This window comes from Gallus gallus, chromosome 4 (genome assembly GCF_016699485.2).
Source record: "Gallus gallus isolate bGalGal1 chromosome 4, bGalGal1.mat.broiler.GRCg7b, whole genome shotgun sequence".
Classification (NCBI taxonomy): domain Eukaryota; kingdom Metazoa; phylum Chordata; class Aves; order Galliformes; family Phasianidae; genus Gallus; species Gallus gallus.
The window spans coordinates 30,965,046-30,980,746 of NC_052535.1; the positions used below are offsets into that span (position 1 = coordinate 30,965,046).

At 44.1% G+C, this 15,701-nt stretch overlaps 2 protein-coding genes across 6 annotated transcripts in view; both read right to left on the reverse strand.

Annotated features, from left to right (window-relative positions):
* Positions 1–4,871, reverse strand: part of ZNF827 (zinc finger protein 827) — a 184,825-nt gene extending 179,954 nt beyond the window's left edge. Inside the window, exon 1 of the mRNA XM_040700277.2 lies at positions 4,715–4,871. The gene's annotated coding sequence lies outside the window, so the exon portion shown is untranslated. The remainder of the gene's footprint in view (positions 1–4,714) is intronic.
* A 4,693-nt stretch (positions 4,872–9,564) lies between these two features.
* Positions 9,565–15,701, reverse strand: part of SLC10A7 (solute carrier family 10 member 7) — a 151,577-nt gene continuing 145,440 nt past the window's right edge. For all 5 annotated transcript variants that reach the window (XM_015276181.4, XM_015276179.4, NM_001031131.2 and 2 more), the window contains one exon: positions 9,565–13,267. In XM_015276181.4, coding sequence (XP_015131667.1) covers positions 13,223–13,267 — 45 coding nt within the window. In that variant the 3' untranslated portion in view covers positions 9,565–13,222. The remainder of the gene's footprint in view (positions 13,268–15,701) is intronic.

The following is a 15,701-nucleotide window of genomic DNA, read 5'->3' on the forward strand; positions in this document are numbered from 1 at the left end:
TTTGACCATTGCATTTGCTGAGAAGGGCAGCTGCAGCAGGGCCCCTTCACTGCAGGGGGGCAGGGTTCGGGCTGCTGTAGCTGAAAATTTGCTTCAGGACTCAGTGGACTTCAGGCTCTCCTAGTCAGTAAGATGAGCTGCAACATCACCTACTAGGAGGTCTATAGGTTTTTAAGCACAAGACTAGACACACACAATGGAGTTCCCCTCTTACATCCTTTTTAGAAAGAAAGAACGTTTCTCTAACTCAGTGTAGCTTCCAGTGACTAAAGTAGACTGCATTTAATTCATTGTTAATGCAGCCCCAAATTTCCTAATTAACTGAGAAAATAGGTCAACAAACTCTTAAATATTTAAAGCACTATCACATATTATTTCAAAAAACTTCTCGTGATGGCATAGTTGTTTATGAATAAATTACAAATACCTATGTCCTTTTCCACTCTCTCTCCAGATTTAATGTTATCAGACTGGCACAGCTTGAAAAATGCCCCTTTCCTCTCCCCAGCACTTCCCCCATTGCCCAGTACTGTTCTTGCCAGGCTGGCTGCAGAAAACAAAGGCTTCGGTCTGAAAGAAGATGTCTGATGAGGAAAGCAGCACTTCAATGGTACTCTTGCCTTCTGCCAAACTCTACCTTCTGTTAAATTCATGCAGCTCTGGTATTATTAGTGGTAAAAACAGTAACGGTGAGCTCCAAGGGACGTTCTCCTCTGAATTAGTAATGAGTTCTGCTACTCTGTGGACTTGGCTGAGACCGAAAGTGCTCGTGTTTTTCTCTTGTCTTCTGCATGATGCTTCGCTTATTGTAGTTGCCATGACAAGAAGGATCGGGGTTTTATCTCTCCTTAATGCTGTTAAAAACCCAAGCACCGACTAATTCATTAAAAGGCAAATCATTAAAATGTCCCACGTTCTTAAGTGGCCTGCCTTTTATTGAAATCAATCTGTGCTCATGTTTGTAGCAGATTTAGAAGAAAAAATGACAGAGCAGGGAAAGAAACGACACAAACCATTCTGATACAAATTCGAGTGAGAAGTGAAGCAACTTCCCTTGCTGGGTGGATGACTGCGTTGGTCACAAATGTACATGGTGGGGGATCTTAGTTCCTCCATGCAGGTCAGCCTGAAGCAGTCTGCACCCACGCGAGGCTGCCATCCCTCAGCCAAGTGCTTGGTGCCTCAACTGCTGGTAGAAGGTACCAAAAGGAGCTCCCCACTGATCCTTCATTCACAGCCATCTAACCCATCAAAACTGGCAGCAGGCACAGCTTCAGCAGTGAAAACTCCCATGGCTGCAATTCAAATTTGGTGACACTATGATGCTTGAGATGTCCTAACTTAAAAAACAACGTAATTTAGAAACAGCTAACTACTGTACAGACATGCTCATTTTCCCACCTCACGTCTCCACGATTGCTGCTTTTCCCCCTCTCCACATAAAGAAAAACCCACTGCCCCTACACCGTCAATCCTGGGCGCTGAACGTCTAATTCCATCACTGATTCTATCTGCTTTTCCACGGTATCAACATCAGTTTGGTTTTGCCCATCATCAAGCCCTTCATAAGCGTGCTCCCGTCTGACTGGGAGCTGGTGCTTCCTCATACTGTGCTGCACATGCCCTGTTAAAAGATTCCTAACCCAACTCCAGTTAACAGAGGATGGCAGCCTTCCAATACATCAGTGGCATTAAATGTAAGGCAGAGGGGCTGCATTAAGCAAAGCATTTGGCCCGAAGCTCAGTTAAATCACGGTGGACATTTCCCACGTTGGTTGCATTGTCACTATCCAGCAAATGTCAGCCACGCACTAATTTTGCCTGCTTCAAAATGGGTGACGACACTCACGGGAGAAGTCCAAAGCTGGAAGCTTTCACTGTTGAGGTTCATCAGGAGCATTTCCATCCACCATTTCTGAAGGCCAGGATCGGATCACATCCCTGCCCCAGGTGTGTAACCTTACTCCAGCTGTAGCGGTTGCCCAGGATGTGCAGAGTGGGGCAAACCCCTGCCAGCTTTGTTCTCGGCCGAGGCAGCGCTCCTCACAGAGCAGAGCTGGGCGACATGGCTTGGCCAGCTCTTGGGCATCGTTTCTGCAGCTACTGGAGACCACACAAACCAAGGGAGGCAAAGCAGCTGTCCCAGGAACCCAGAGACTGAAACACTCATCACGGCCCTGCAACAAACCGAGCCCTGGAGAGGCCGTGTGGGCCGCCTCGCTGAGGGGTGAGGTTCGGTCCTCTCCCTCAGCCCTGCTGACCCACCTGTGCCTCAGCCAGCTCCTTGCTCTGCAGATGTACGCACTGTTTAGTAAACTAGCCATGAAAAATGCCTGTGAAAAGAGGAAGAGATGCTGAAACGATTCCTGCAGTGTTCAGCTGCAAAAAGACAACTGCTTACCAGCCAAAACCAACAACAAAGTAATGACCTGACCCGCTCAGCAGGTGAACAGCAGAGCAGCCCTTTCATTCCTCCTGATAAGCCAGAGCCTCTCCACTGCCTCTGCCACAGTCTCAAGGCTCAGACTGAAAGCCAGCAGGTCTGGGCAGCTCCGCAGTGCTCCCTTCCTACCTTTTCCCTCCCCTTTCCCTGCCATTTCCACCAAGGCACCACGCTGTGTACAGCAGGGAAGAGAAGCACCTTCTCACCAGCTGTCTGGCAGGATCTGGGGTCACAACCACCCTGGGACCGTGCACTTATCTGGAGCCTCTCCTTAGCCTCCCTCTCACCACAGAACCATTTTCCCCCTTCATATCTCATTGCAGAAGCACTCTGTTCTCATTAGCATGTGCGTGACTCTCCCAGTAAGGCATTTTGTTATATGATGTATGAAGGATCATGTCTCACACCACATTTTACTGTATATTTAAGTGCATGTTTTGCTGATTTACTGCTGTTGTAGAGAACGTCTCCTTCTCTTAGCAGGGCAGGTCCACAACGGATGTATCAGCTCTGACTAATGATTATTAGCACATCCCAAGGTTATGTACTACAATCAAATAACATGCAGGAGGGAAAAGAGACTCCAGCTTACTGGGCTAAGGACAAAGATCACAGCTAGTCTCTGAATCTTCAGATTGCAATATCCATTACAGATTGCCACCTTCTAATGTCAAAGAATAATTTGTTGTTCAGAAAATGTGTTGCTATTTCAAAGGCAAGTCAAAGATCAGACTCGCTGTATATCAGTGTGCTGATGTACATTAGGAAGTGATGTCCAGGTACCAAGGACATTATGCTGTCGGTACAGAGGGAAAGACAGAAGACGTGACTCGCTGATCTACATTATGCAAACACATGGCCCAAAGTGGAAAAATATTTAACCCAGTCAAGTAAAATGTCACCAGTAATTCCCAGTGCTTAATGTAGCACAAACACTACATGTCAGATAAGTTAAGCGTGGTCCTCTGTGCTAGTAACAGACACGAAGTAGATCAACCCTCCATGCTGGAACCTGCTGGGAAGGGTTAAAGCTCCAGCAACCACGAGTAAGAGAAACTCCCCTGTGGGAAAGCAGAACATATTTCACTCACACCCCTGGCCAGGTAAGTGGGCAGTGCTGCATGTGAGAACTCTGCCACAACTGTCTAGCTATTGGCCAAGCGAGGAGCAGGCTTTATCTTACAGCCTTTACCTAGATGCAATTGGCATTTGCACCTGCTGCAAGTCACAGGTGACCAGAGCACTAGAGGAACAAAATACACTCACAAGCTAATTTCTAGCCTTTTATAAAGTGTTTTATGAAAGCTTTTTATGCGTACCTTTTCAAATTAGAAAGAAACTAAAACAAAATGGTGATTGCTACCTTAAATGTTTCCTATTTATTTCTGACAGAGGTAAAAGCGACCTAGACCAATGCTTTTGCAGGCTTTCACAGTGATACCATTTTTCCACCTCCAGCACCTCACCCAGAAGGGCCCTGGTCCTGCCTTAACCTCCTAATGATACCACAACAAACATAGCAGAGGCCTATTTGACTCTTGCTACATGTAGACACTGAATCCACTCCGGTTAAAGGCAAGCTGCAGCTCTTCTGTCACCTGAAACAAACCTGATACTAGGTGCTCATATCTGAATTAGGGATGAACCCTAATGAACTGAAAGAATTATAGAATAATAGAATCATAAAGGTTGGAAAAGACTTCTTAAGATGATGAAGTCCAGCCACCAACCATCCCCACCATGCCCACTAACCACATCCTTCAGCGCCACATCCACACGCTTCTTGAGCACCTGCAGGGACGGTGACTCCACCATCTCTCTGGGCAGCCTGTGCCAATGCTTGATGGCTCTTTATGAGAAGAAATGTTCCCTAATATCCAACCTGAACCTCTGAATAGCAGCTTAAGGCCATTTCCTCTCATTTAATCACTGTTATCTGGGAGAAGAGGCTGAGCCCCAACTCAGCACGCCGCCTCTCGGGTCACTGTTGAGGGCAATGAGGTCTCCCCTGAGCCTCCTCTTCTCCAGACCGAACAACCCCAGTTCCCTCAGCGGCTCCTTATCAGATCTGTGCTCCACACCCCTCGCAGCTCTGTTGCCCTTCTCCAGACATGCTCCAGGACCTCAATGTCTCTCACATTGAAGGGCCCAAAACTGGACACAGTACTCGAGGTGCGGCCTCACCACAGCCGAGCACAGGGCCGATCACCTCCCTGCTGCCCCGAACCCTCAGACCCTTTTTCCACACAGAAAAGCGCACGCAGGGTGTACCTTACTCAGCCTCATGCCCTCTTTCTGCCGATGTTTGGGGACAGCTGCTTATCACAACGCAGATCGGGAAACTTCCTTACACCAGCCCACCCGCGGCGGCCGGTGGCTGAGGGGCACACGGGTGCCCGCTCAGGGCCCGAGGCGCGGTCCCGCTCCCGCTCCCGCCCCGCCGCAGGGCTCGGCCCGCACGGCCGCGCGGCGCCGCCACCAGAGGGCAGCGTTGCTCCTGCAGCTCCGCAGCCCGGCGGGCCGCTGCTGTGAGAGGCGCTGAGCTGCGGGACCGGGGCAGCGCAAAGCAAAGCGGAGACACGGGAACCGCAGCCGCTCAGCAATGCCGGGCTCTGCTGCCTGCTCCCAGCACCCAGCTTCGGGGTCGGGAAAGGGCTGATCAGTTGGCTAGCGTTCCTCAGATACTTCCAGTCCGCATGCGAGGTTCAGCTGCAGAATCCCCACTATAAAATAAAGAACGCAGGCAGAACAAGGAGTTGAAGGAAGAAATTAATTCCTGGAAACCGGGAGCCCACGCTGACCCTCCCTCCGTAATTTCCTGTGCTGCAGCCGCAGGACGACTCTCAGTGCCCACCGACCCTCAGTCCCCATCGTCAGCTCAGCGTCCCCATTCGACTCCTGGCGCTATGCAGAAGGGATGAACAGAACAGCACACGTGGGGATCTGCGTGATTTACCCGGCAGAGCCCATTAGCTCTTTCTAGAAGCAAATTAATAATAATCCCCATCTCTTTTGTCAGTGTGAATTTAATGTAGGCCAAAAAGTCATGGGAAGTTTTCTTCAGAGGGGAGTCCATTCAAAACGGAACAAAAAAGATGACTGAGGGAAAAAAAAAAAAAGCTTAATAAAGTCTTCTTTAAACGAGAACCACTCAAGGCTTGACTGTTAATCAAAAGAACATTACTTACCTTACTCAGCATAGCTGGAACCAGGAGCTGGCAGCAGGTCTTAAAAAGGAACTCTTTTGTCTTTCTTTGGTCATAACTTACAAAAGGCTCCAGCTGAACCACTGCCTATAAATACCCTTTTTCCCTCTGCGAACGCGTCGAGCTTCCAAACACGTTGTTACTAAGACAATACGCTCCCAAATCTGGGCTTCTGAAAAGGCTGCAAGCACCCTCCGAGCAGCAGCTCCCCCAGCAGCACCGCTATGCCGGCTTAACAGACCACATTGCTGGGACTGCTGTCACTCATATTGCAAAACGGATTGAAATTTCTCACCCAATTTAATTGCTTGCCGTACACCGGAGCATATTTATGTATAAGTCAAAGCTAAAAGCGCAAACGGGGTGAATTAGCGGGGAGATTGCTGTGGGAAATGAATAGCCAACCTATTAAACGCATTGGAGATCTTAAACCACAGAACACGGGAGGTAATTCAATGCAAACACTGTTACGCAGGGAGAGCATTTCTTCTACATGTAATATGCACCTTACTTAAACAACAACAACAAAACGCCTACCTCAAAATGCGCCCCCAAACAGTAAGATCTTACTGTATTTGAACAATGCCCTGGGAGACACTTGAAATGAGATTATCTGGGCACACGTTTATGGGATTGCATGTGACATCATACAGCTCCTTACGCCCTTTACGGTCAGAGAGGCCCCGCATAAGCCGTGAGCTACCAGAGGAAGTCACAGACCCCACAGGCTGCAGCACTTTTACTCCACTCCCGACTCACAGAACCGCACAACTTCACAACCCAGCAACCCTTTTTTCATTTGGTGGGACCAGAAAGAGGAATTTGCGAACAGCAGTGGCACAAATACAGGCACGCTGGGGAGGTCCTGCTCCTGTGCTCCGTTAATGGGCTGTGGGATTGGAGCCGGGTGAGCAGAGCCGTGCTTGGTGCTCACAGCAGGCTGAGATGGAAAGACAAGGCTTCCCACGTTAACACTCCGTGAGCTGCATCAAACAGAGTTATCATATTAGCTGCCTGCAACTGTGTCACAGCCTTATTTTTAGTACACTTCTATGCCTCTGGGATGTATTTTATTTACCACGGAATCGGACCTAAACAGAGATGTTAACACCAGTGCACTGAAGGGCACTTCAGATAACTCTCTGCGAGGGCTGTACGTGCGTTTGGGGAGGGGAAGGCAGAGTGAATGGACGAGCCAAATGCTGTGCGTGCATCTTCCTGAGCCACTCGCTGGAATCACAGCTCGTTTTTCAGTCAGCCTGAAAGAGAACTATAATAAAATATTTCACTGAAAAAAAGGCGATGCAATTTTTATAAAGAAAAACATTAAGAATATGAAAGAACCTAATTTAAAGCAATGCTATGAAATAGAGCAGGCAAGAACTTGCTGAAGATCTTGGCAAAAGACATCACACAGTTATTGCTATGTACGTTTCACAGGCCACCATTGGCTCAGGGCTACTGATCCAGGCTCAAATGCTGCTGGCTGTGTAGCAGTGCTGCTTTGCACTGGATGGCTGAGGACAGTCAGACTCGGCTCTTTCAAAGGTGTTATCCTGACTCCAGATTTATCACCCAGAGAATCCTTTGATTCTCAACTGACAGCCACAACAGTGAGCTGTGGGCTCACGTCGGAGCTGGCAGTGCACACAAGGAGGCTCGAGTCCCAGTGAAGAATGTGTCGGGTTGAAGATTGGGGGGGGGGGGGAGAAAGACATTTTACTGCAGATTTCATCAAACATTCCTGGTGAAAACTGGCAGAACTGCACGGAGAAGCCACTGGGAAATGGGATACCATTTCCTGACTTCTCAAGTATGGGCTGTACAAAGCCAAAGGGCGCCGATCAGGAAGGACTGCCGTTCTGATGCTAAGAAATAGGGCACAGAATTGTAAAAAGCTTTTGTCAATAGAATTTCATACCCAATTATTGTCACGGGACTCTCAAATTTTATTTTCTGCAATTCCTCTGGCAAAAGGCCAGATCTCACATGACCTCCATAATTTTCTTAATCGCATCAATGAAATCATCTTTCCTTCAAGGCAACCCTTTTTTTTCCCCCCCCTCTGTTAAGAGACCTGATTTCTCTTAGAATTTGGAACCATTTCCTAACTGACCATAAAAAATTTTCTCTTACAGAGAGACACAGCTGCAAACCTTTGATTTTGTTACAGTCATACTCGACGGTACCCACCCAACACAGGATGCTGTCCAGAGAGGGCTTTTCCTTGTTCGCTTGATGAGAAATGCTTTTGCCAAGCAGCAACTCAGAACACAGGTAAGGAGTGGGCAATACACACCCGCACAGGATCATCAGGAGACAGATGGCCTCTTCTGCATGCTGCAGCATTGAAGGATTGGCTGCCTCGCTGTGCAGGGATCGCAGCCGGTTCTTAGTCTCACGCCTGCTTTCAGTCTGGGCGAGCAACACAGAGCCAGAGCTAGTCTGGACCTACCAGGTACACTAAGAATTAACACGTTATTTTAGGAGCTACGTAGTTCTTCATTATAGCTCTTTTTCAGTAACAGCTTACACTGATCTTCTTTGTATTTTTGTTTTTTTTTTCCTTAGGTGATCTAAGCCCCAGCTTCAGGAAAAATCCTGAAATCTAAGAAAAGTGCTTAACTTAGCAAATGTCGGTGATGGGATCAACTCAGCGGAGCTCTTTTCTGCAAGACTTTGGTCTACCTGCCCTCCCTGCCCAAACTGTGCTCGGTAAGGTAGGTGGCAGAGAGCACTGTAATTCAAGAGCAGCTATTGCTCGTTTCTTTGTCACTCCATAGGTCACTGGCTAGCAGAAATCTCTGCAGAAATTCATCCAAGGATACTTTGAAAACTTGGCCTCCACTGATGAGAAAATTAAGTGGTGACTCATGCTCCCATCAGCTCCAGGCTTGATTACTGCAATTTGATGGACTGAGAAGCTGATATTCCACCGAGACAGCAATTTGCTTAGGGGAACAGCTGAGAGGCCTCATTGGCACCAATTGCTTCCAACACATCTCTCTTGTCCTTTTAATCACTAGCAAATTTAATTTCACTTCCCACTGAAGATCTCACTCTCCGCTTTTCTGGCAAGAGAACAATTTGGAGGCTGATTTTGTAACCTCTGCTACAGCTCTGGACTCCAGCATGAAGCAAACTTGCTTGTAGCAATATCTCAGAACTGTATTTCCTGGCATTTCATTTTCTAGTCCCTCCAACCTAAAGCCCCACTACTCGCAATTAGTTGCCATCCCGTTGGGTGTTCTCTGTTGAATGAGAACGGTAGAGGAACTGTACACATAAGCTTGAAATAACTGAATTCAAAATGCCTCCTTGCAAGAGCTCACTGTCTAACAGTCACAAGTGATACGTGGTTCACAAAAGCAAGCTGCAAAGAGACAATTTCCTTCAGACGTTGCTCCAAACAGGTGCTGTCATTCTGATGTGAGAGACCAGGGCTACCAGTGGAAATAGGGGCAAAAGAAATTGGGTTTATACATGCCAGAAAGGGCAGGCCATCCATTACGACGTATAGTATACTCTTCATTTACTCTCTTCAGACGCTACATTATCACCGAGTGCTGTTAGAACAACGGCAGGGCTTTTCAAACAGATTCCTCTGGGAGATTGCTCCACAGCTTAACAGCCCTCTCACTGGAGATACGCAAGTGTAGCCCAGGGCAGAATTTAGTCTCCCATCTATTTAACGTGTTTGAAAAGGATGGTATGCATTTCTGGCACATCGTAATAATAACAGTAATATAAATGCATTTGGATTATAACAAAATGGAGAAACCATGATTTAGCCTCTTACTGTGTTGTAATTCCCAAATGCATCAACATCTATTTAAGAGCAAAATAATCTACAGTTTACAAATACAATGCTGCAATTGTCTGCTGTATAAAACTATGACTCAATACAAAACACAATTCAGTGACTGAAATTTCATCTTTAATATCAGAATAACATCAAAAAGTAGCTCTTTCTCCATATAAAGACCTGCAAAAAATGTATACCAGAGACTTGGTCCTTCCTAGCATTTCTACACGTGTAACTGCTCATATCTTATGCACGTACGCACTTACACATAGATAGATAAATGTGCTTGCAGACAGACAAAATTTCATCTTCACTCCTAACCTCCTGCTGTCGAGGTATTTTCACAGAAAACCGTACACAAAACTAGAAGCTCCTCTTTCCCTGTCTGCCAGAATAATTGAGAGGACTACAGTAAAACCAAATTGTCGGATTACTCCTCTTTGGTCTGTGAACAAGCACAACTGCCCAGCTTCTGCTGGGACTGTGGTCTTTCTGTTGTGTATCCTATTCACACTAGCTAGAAGTTACACAAGAAAAAAATGCAACCACAAAATAAAGATCTGTCTTTTTAAAGACATACAAAATTATTTCTCCTGGACCTTACCGGTGCCATCATAAGCTTCTCAAGTACTGCGAAAAAAGGGGAGAGAAGATTTTTGAGAGACTCAACACAACTTATAAAGATTCCCTGTGAACTCCGAAGTACTGCTTTATTGTCTTGGTGGGTTTTTTTTTTCCCTCTGATATAATTGAATGGACTTATAGATATGTGGAAGCTAAGAAGCATCAATGATTAAGAAAATCCTTACGTTTTATATACAGAGTTCTCAGTTTCCATCAGTTTTGCCTGATTACATTCATCACCAACTCTCAGTTAAATTTAAGGCTAAAAAACCAAACTATTTTAACCCTCCACTGAAACACTGTTGTATTCAATGAATTCACTTCCACTTGATTACAATTCGCAGTATTCCTTATTTCTCCAAGTTTAGTTCATTAAATATTTTTAAACAGCTCACAGATTTATTCATTTATTTTTTTTTAACGGGACGAACAAACAATTTAAGAAGCTTGCAAAAGAACAAAAAGTAGGTAATAGGTAAAAAGTTACCCAAACGATAAGTGATTTTATCTTGCTTTCCTGTTAGCCAAATGAAGTTCAAAACCATCCTGTTTATTAAGGGCATTAAGCATAACAAGAAGTCATAAAACAAACAACAGTCTTTAAACAAAACAGAATTGATATGCATAATTAAGTTTCATGAAGTATGGTTTTAAAATATGCATTGCAGTTTTGCTTCATATTCCCTTTAGATGAACACCTCCAATGCTGATACACAATATTATGCTGCCCCAAGCAATCAAAAGTGACTTGGTAAAGGCTTTAACAGAACTCCACCTTAAAACAGTTTGAAATATTCTTAAATGCAGAAGATACTGAAAGAAAAAGAAGGGTGTTTTCAGTGGAATCTAAGCAAGTAGTTGGTTGTACTGAAGACAGGAGATTCAGTACACAGAGGTAGCTCAGTAAGGGCAGCTGCAGTGTTCTGACTATTTAGCATCAACACAACTACACTCAGTTATTGTATGCTTGAACTTTTCCTGCAGATTAAAGCAACAACAACACAACAACAACAAAAAGACTACCACTTTCTGGGAATGTTGTTTTGCTATTCAAAACTAACAGAAAGAGACACTGATTTCAATGGGTGATTAAGTCCTTATATATTCTGGAAGTTTGGGTTTATAGAAGAAGAATAAAAAGAAGCCATCCTGAGTCTGGATTCTGCTGCAAGCACAGACAAATGAATTTTAACGCTCAAGGAGGCAGTTTCTGATGAGTGTGTTTAAGAAACAGCCCAAGAACATGCATGTTACTCTCCTCCAGTTAACCACCTTGGTTGGCCCGTTGGTGGATCTGACTACACCATCAAGAGATACAATGACCAAAACTGTGAGCTTGCTGCTCGCTGCCCTTCGTATCTCTGGCTATGCAGAAGAGAGCACAGCCCTGGGGGATGCTGGGTGTGGACAGTGGTCAGAGTTTGATTCCTCTCCAGGGAATGAAAAGAATTCAGCTTGTGACCACATCGCATACCTTTGTTATGTGGTTTCTTTATTGTTGACAACAATTTTGAATAAAGGTGACACTGTTGGCCCCTAACAGTTTCTCAGGCGAATGGTAACAGAACAGTCTTGCACTAACTGACCATCAGGTAAAGCACCCAGGATGGGTGTCAGACTGCTTTCCTGTTGTTCACAGGAATGACAGACTAGAAAAAACAGAGTAGGTACATCAAACACATTTTTTTTCCACTAAGGAAAAAAGGTACGTATTTCATGTACCTATTCTAATAAAAAAAGACCTTTAGCTTGTGTAGATGTCTACAGCCTTATCAGAGCCACATCCGCTAAAGATCTGCTCAGTTGCACCATTAACTGCAATGTTAACCATGACACACGTGACACTTCTGCACTCACATCGATCCCCGTTTGACCTATTTCTTTCATTCCTTTTAATGTTGTAATCTACAATTGCCAGCACAGTTTTTGCAGATGGGTACCCCTGGAAGCCCAGTGTAGATCCTCTTCTGAAATCTTAATCTCCCAGACAAGATGCAGAGCTGGCTAGGTGCTTAAAACATATGCCTATGTTCCTTTCCCTTCAATTCTCCTCTTAAAAGTGATATTTTGTATGTGTTTTATACGGCTTTATTAAAAAAGTACCATTTTATTCTCAAAAAAGTTGTGATGGATTGTCAAATTAGCTATGATAGTGTTCCTGTTACTGTAAGGATCCTTCTAATTAGAAAAAAAAATAATCATCAACTCTTGTCCTCACACGCTATTGTTCATTACCAATGCAGCAATGTAGAAAACAAAGCTCGGCTTACTACAATAGAGACTCTGCTTCAATATTAGCATCCTAAATTCTGTCACTGCAGATCTCTGTGCGTTGCACCAAGGGAAGGAAGGAAAAAAAAAAAGAAAAGAAAAAAAATTTGTGTTCTTCAGGGGTAAATTATAAAAAAATCTCCTAGCTGCAAACACAAATACTTCACTCATAACCCAAGCACCAGATCGGTTCTTTGAAGAAGCTTATGAGGCATTTAAGATATACAATGGCACAATATCATACAATGGAATTGAAAGAATTTTCTTGAGAAACCATTAACTTTGAAGGAATGTCTAGACAACTGTGTCAACAAATGCAAATAATTCATGCTTCTCAGCTTCTATCCAATGGATGGCCCCATGCTGAGTATACACAAACTGAGAAGAAAAAGGCATGTCACAGTCATATGACTAGGGAGTGTAACAGAATCACACAAAAATTCAAGTCAGTCTTGAAAAAAAACCCTTCAGAAAGCTCTTCTCCAGGGCAAGCCAGCAGTAGGATAGGCTACTGGTCATTTTGGCTACTTACAGCTGGTGCACCCTGGCTTCAAAGCAGGGGCAATGGAAGAAACACAGCTGTTACTCATGACCTCTTCATTTCATTCCGTTAGAAAAATAAAAACTAAAGAACTTCAAAATACTGTACAAACCTTTTGCAGCAGCCAACAAAGTGGCTTCTGGAATCAACGCTTTTGCCAAAAATGCATCTGTAAGGCACTTAACGGGTATCTTTTATATATATATATATATGTATATATAAAAATAAAATATGCACTGAAGCAACATTCACAAATACCCAGTTGTCTCGATCATCTGTGTGTACAGTATAGTACATATATACATTCACTGTGACACCGGCCGTCTCCAGCATTATACCTTCACGGGTACTTTGGGTTGCCTTGTTAACTTCAGTGCCTGTGAACATAAAAAATAAAAGCAGTCACTTTCTTACATTCTTAAAAGAAGACTGACAGCACAAGACAAACTTTTTATTAAGGGGTGACGAAATGCTCTGGGTACTTCTGGGACGCTGAGTGAGGTATCAGAATGCAGCTGACAGGCCACTGGCTTTTGTGATATCTGTGCATCTCTCGTAGCCCATCACAACGGCCTTCAGAAAGGAACAATAAGGAACACAGCCAGACGGCCAGCAAAGGAAGCTGGAATGGATTTCAGATGTCTTTTAGAAAGCAATTATTGGGGTCCCACTGAAGAAACCGCCTGTGTCACAAATAAAAAAGCTTCTGAGTTACTGAGGGAAAGACAGTGAAGAAAACTTCTGCAAACACCTTTGTATCCTCAGACCTTCTTCCACATGGCTCAAAGCACACCCATAGCGCAGTCACTGCTGCAGTGATGTCATGCACTTTGGACGTTACCTTCATGTATGAGGAAAGGTAACAACAAGACACGTCCACCCGTCCAGAGACGACCTTATCTCAAGTGACACCTGACATTTTTGTTTACAATGGCTGCAGCTTTACTCTGCTTTTACCAAATGTTTTTACAAGGAGAGAAATTCCACGGATAAACCTTTAAGTGTAGAAGGGTCAGTCAGTTATGGTAGCTAAACTATGCAGTGTGAGGTTCAACTTGAACGATAGATGGTCATCCTTCCTCTTTGTCAGGATGCACCCTCACTAACTTAGAAGTTAAGTGCGACAGGCTTAAATACACGAGGTTTTCAGCTGCTCCTGTATACACACGTGGGCACTGTGGAGGATATGCCCTCTTTTGGTGTGCTGGGCAACAAAAAAAAAGCTCAGTGCTTTCTTGTGGCCTGAGCAAGAGGGAAGTTCATGAAATTTGGAACCGGTGTTTTCCACGTCCTGGGGGAGGTGTCCTGACAGACTGGCATTTGCTTATGTGCGAGAGACTTACCATTTCTGGAGAGCTGGCTAAACAAGCAAAATTCAGTCTGAGAGATAAGTGTGATGGGTCTTCCTATTGTAGATTTTAACCTTTAATATTGTACATTTAAAGCTTGTATGCACCGCTTGAAAAACATTCTAGCACAAATGTAAATCCTTTAAAAAAAAATCCAATCCTTTAAAAATAAATAGGCTCTATTCCCCTCAGAAACACCAGCTTTCAGAAACACCAGCATTTAACTATTGTTAAATCTAGCCATTTGAGATTAGTCTTTTGGACATTATTCATCAAGAGACTCGGGAGAGATATCAATTCACATTTTGTTTGGGAAAACAATTTTTTAACTTTGTAGTTTGGCAGATTCTGCTGCCATATTTACAAACTAGAAATACCTCAGTGTAGATGAACCTCTAAATATTTAAATTCAATTTCATACAACCAGATCACATGTACTATCATAATTAAGTAAGAATGTCACCGCAGTTGAGTACTGTGACTGGATAACCACCTCCCCCTGCAAGAGATGCCAAAATGAAGCCAAGGTGTTTATAGAAAATAAACATCAAGGGTGATGATGACATGTTTATTTTCAAAGCAGAAGACCATTATCCAGTCACAGCATTCACTTCTATTATACTTACTGCAACCGTACCAGACCCAACCTCATTGATTTTTCTTATGAGAGTAATTAAACTAACATTTGTGAATAATAGAGAAGGCCAACTGAAGAAACGGCTGCAACAGAACAACAATTCCCCAAAGTGGTTCTATGGTAGCATTACAGTCTGATTAGCACAGAAGGTTTATTTGAAGCTTAATGAATAAGAAACTAGTGCTGGTGAACTGTAAATCTCGGCAGTACTGGTTGACTTTTCTGATGCCCTCTTTAAAGGCTGTGTTAACTTGCAGCAACTGACAGCAGCCCCTAACGGCCCTCACCACCCCTGAGCATCAGGGAGGCCTGGATGAACTCCAGCCAAGCGCTGGTCTTGGCAGCAGGGAGCAGTCAGACGATGAAGAGAAACCTGCATTGCAGGGATTGTTTCTATCACTGGTACTGACTTCTCCAGGCTATCGTCCTCCAGGTGAAGCACATTATTTCCTTTATGCAATCTGACCCTCGATTATTTCTGATAATTAAAAACAAATATTGCTTCAGACTGTCGGAATTTCTGAAATTATGTATGATTTGCAAATTTCCATTTTTGGATGCTAAGACAAATACAGCTTAGTGAGACCTGATTTTTGGACTCACTGCTGGAAAACTGGGAGCTTTTCTGCTTTTTATAGTTCAGATAATCATAAATGGAGCAACACGAAGCGACTACGTTAGGAACTAGGATTCAAATTAGCAAGGTAATTTTGCTGAAGTGAAATAATAAAATGCTGGTCTGTTGAATTTTGCTGAAAACTGGAAACACTGAAGATAAAAAAATAAATCTTCACTGGCAATTGAAGAATGAGGAGTATGGATGGA